Consider the following 3,620-nt stretch of genomic DNA (forward strand, 5'->3'; position numbering starts at 1 on the left):
AGGGAGGGAGGGAAGGAAGGTAGGTAGGCAGGTTTTACCAAGGAGGAGGCTGGGGAATCCAGCCACTTAATTCAATAAAGACACTCTTTAGCCTGTTCATATGTTCAAGTGCCAGTAATTGCCATGGTCAAAATCACGGCAGAACCCCACCCAACAAAAACTTCCTCATACATAGAAAAATGAAAAATTTTTCATTTTGCTACCTGATCATTCTGGCCGACATCACAATAAATAAAAAGACTATACATCCATTGAACTGGGACACACAGACCCACATTTGAACCCCATTCAGGAGGCAATTACTATTACGAAGGTTATCCTGTCACCCTGTAACCTAACTCAACAGACCCACCGCCCATTACAATTGTCCTAAGGAGGTTGAAACATTTGCATTCATGTTGTCTTCAAAGGTTAATTCTTCATGTAAACCTTAAACCTTCAACTTGCATTTGGTATAAGCAAAATCCTTTGAAGGAAATTATTCAACTGATGCATATTTGTCTCAAAAGCTTTTTTTCTGTTCCTTTTTAAATTAAAAATTTATTATAGAAATGAATTTTTCAAAATTGCTTTAACTCTTTATCTCCAGAAGAGATGTTAGAACATTCCTTGAAACTTTATTGAAAAAAATTATTACTGGTTTTACCCTGGGGTGCAGTTTCCAGCAGGCCGTTGCTGACACCTTCTGGAATAAATCTCCACTGGAAAACCGAGTGGTCAGCCCCTCCTGTGCTTAATACCCACTGAAAGTCATGAGACCAGCGGACGTTTGTGACATGTGCAGAATGGCCCACATACTTTCTAAATTTGGCTCCTGAAGATATTTTTGAGAAGATTAGTTATGCAAAAAAAATAGAATTTATTGGTTAGAAAATTACATTGTTATTCATGTTCAGGAGTAAAATCTTTAAACCTACTACAAAATAATTTTCAGTATTAAATAACAAATAAGCAAATTCTCCAAAATATACCTTAATTATTCCAGCATGGAATAAGCTAAAAATGGGTCTTAAAATTTAAGCCCTGTATCTAAAGACACATCTGAACCTGTTCTAAATAATGCCTACTGCTTCACTGATTCTAAAAATAAATGTTAAAGAATGAATATCTCACACATTCTTATTTAAATACAAGATAAAATAGATAGTCCTTTGCAACTGGGAAATAGAAAATAATTCTGTGGGGGAAAAAGTCAAATTGTTTGGGGTCATGTAGATGTAGAATTGGGAGAACGAAATTATTTTCTGAAACTGATTATTCAGTAAATGCCATCCCCAGGTAGTGAATGCAATAGAAACTATTTGAACTTATACTTGTGGTTGAACTACTGCTGCAAGAAAGTCTCCTGTGTATGGTCAGTACACAGCAGCATAAAGGCACTCATGGAGAAATCAGGGTCCACCTTATCATGTGGGGACCTAGTACTCCAAAGACTACGGGAGATTTCAGGAGGCCAACCAGCACGCCATCTCTCCTTCAAAAACACTTCTACCTTTTACAGTCCCTCTAAATCAGCGGTTCTCAACCTGTGGGTCGCGACCCCTTTGGGGGTCGAACGACCCTTTCACAGGGGTTGCCTAAGACCATCGGAAAACAAAAAGATATTTATTTACATTACGATTCATAACAGTAGCAAAATTACAGTTATAGAGTAGCAACGAAAATAATTTTATAGTTGGGGGTCACCACAACATGAGGAACTGTATTAAGGGTTGCGGCATTAGGAAGGTTGAGAACCGCTGCTCTAAATGAAATCTCTTTGGGTGAAAAAGCTATCTGTTCAATTACCACATGTTTAAAATTTAAATTCCCACTAGAGAGGTAATGATTTATATGAAGGTGTCCCTTTCCTGAGAGCATGTTCTGATCAGGTGAGGTCCTATTATATCAGACCCTCCCTCCAAAAGACTAGGGAAATAATGCCACAGAGGGGAAGGGAGGCCTTGGGTCGCAAAAGCAACCTCGCCTTTTTCAAAGAGTTGCCTATATCAACTTTGGTAATTTAATAAAGTCAAACAGATTCCAACTAAGATCAGTTGGAAATGCTAGCTGATGTTAACTCAATAATTGGGAAGTAAAGTATATTCTTCCCATATCTCTATAGATCTTCTTGGGCTATCCTTTGCTGCCCTGACCTTTATACCCTCCTCAGAGGTCATTTAATCTGTCTCTTTGCAGTGATTTAAAAATATGCCCACAATTCTAAAAAAGTAAAATTCATAGAAACACACAGATTTGTGGTTACTAGGGGATTGGGAGTGGGAGGAATGGGGAGATATTGGTCAAAGGGTACACTTTCAGTTATAAGATGAATACATTTTGGAATCTAATGTATAACGTGGTGACTACAATTAATAGTACTGTATTATATACTTGAGAGTTGTTAAGAGAGATCTTAAATGTTCTTACCATGCACACAAAGGTAACTAACTGAGGTGATAGGTGTGTTAACTAACTTTCAAGTAGTAATCATTTCATAATATACCTGTATAGGAAATCATTGTACACCTTAAAATTACACAATGTTACTTGCCAATGATATCTCAAAAAAGCTAGAAAGAAGAAAAAACAGTATGTCCACAAATTCTTTGATACAAATCAAAATGAATAGAATATGGTAAAAGTGAAGGTGTGTGACACCCAAAAGGAGGTTATAGGGCCGGCCCAGTGGCTCAGTTGGTTAAGAGCTCGCTTAGGAGCACCAGCTCTGAGCAGCAGGGCCCCGGTTCGGATCCCACATTAAGGGCCAGTGACGCTGCGCCCTCTACAGTTAAGATGATGAACAACAGCTCGACCTGGAGCTGGGCTGCCATGAGTTGCTGGTGACGGCACAGGCTGCAGTGGGGCTGCAGTGGGCTGCCGTGAGCTACATGAGTGGCTGGCAGCCAGCGTGAGCAGCCAGCAGCCAGCGACTGCTGCCGTGAGCCACCATGAGTGGCCAACCAACGACCGGCGACCGAATGCCTCACCCGGGAAGAGCGCAATGATCATACCAACATGGGCCAGTGAAGCGATGTCCTCCACAACTAGACTGAAGAACAAAACAGCAATTTGTCTACCTGTCTGTTCCCCTTCCCCAACACTGTTCCCCTCTAATTCCCCAATAAAATCTTTAAAAAAAAAAAGAAAAGAAAAGGAGGTTATAAAAGGCAAGGCAGGTTCCTCCTTGCTCTCTTTCTTGGATCTCTAGGTACCACGTGCTAAGGACGCTCAAGCAGCCTATGCAGAGGCTTGCAAAGCAAGGAGCTGAGACCTCCTGCCAATAGCCACGTGGTGAGCCATCTTGGAAGTGGATCCCCGGGCCTCAGTCTAGCCTCAGAAGACGGCAACCTCATGAGGAGGTCTTGAGCTAGAGTCATCCAGCTAAGCTGCTCCTAAAATCTCTGATCCCCAGGAACTGTGAGATAATAAATGTTTGTTTATTTAAGCCGCTAAATTTGGTGGAGAGAGGAATTTTTTTCATACAACAATAGATAACAAATATATACTTGGCAGTCTGGAACTATAACCTTCAAAAGCATTCATGTCATTAATATTTAGGCCTTTATCTGATCTTTTTTTCCTGCTGCTTCTCTCTCTCTCTCTCTCTCTCTCTCTCTCTCTCTCTCTCTCTCTCTCTC

General features: G+C 40.6%; 1 protein-coding gene across 8 annotated transcripts in view; it reads right to left on the reverse strand.

Annotated features, from left to right (window-relative positions):
• The window catches only part of EML6 (EMAP like 6), a 282,005-nt gene that overhangs the window by 113,998 nt on the left and 164,387 nt on the right, over positions 1–3,620 (reverse strand). For all 8 annotated transcript variants that reach the window (XR_002126189.1, XR_002126190.1, XM_019662103.1 and 5 more), the window contains one exon: positions 647–814. Coding sequence is in view for 6 of the 8 variants with exons in the window: in XM_019662103.1 (XP_019517648.1) it covers positions 647–814 (168 nt within the window). In the remaining 2 variants the exon portion in view is untranslated. The remainder of the gene's footprint in view (positions 1–646; positions 815–3,620) is intronic.

The sequence above is a fragment of the Hipposideros armiger genome, unplaced genomic scaffold, assembly GCF_001890085.2.
Source record: "Hipposideros armiger isolate ML-2016 unplaced genomic scaffold, ASM189008v1 scaffold_366, whole genome shotgun sequence".
Lineage (NCBI taxonomy): Eukaryota > Metazoa > Chordata > Mammalia > Chiroptera > Hipposideridae > Hipposideros > Hipposideros armiger.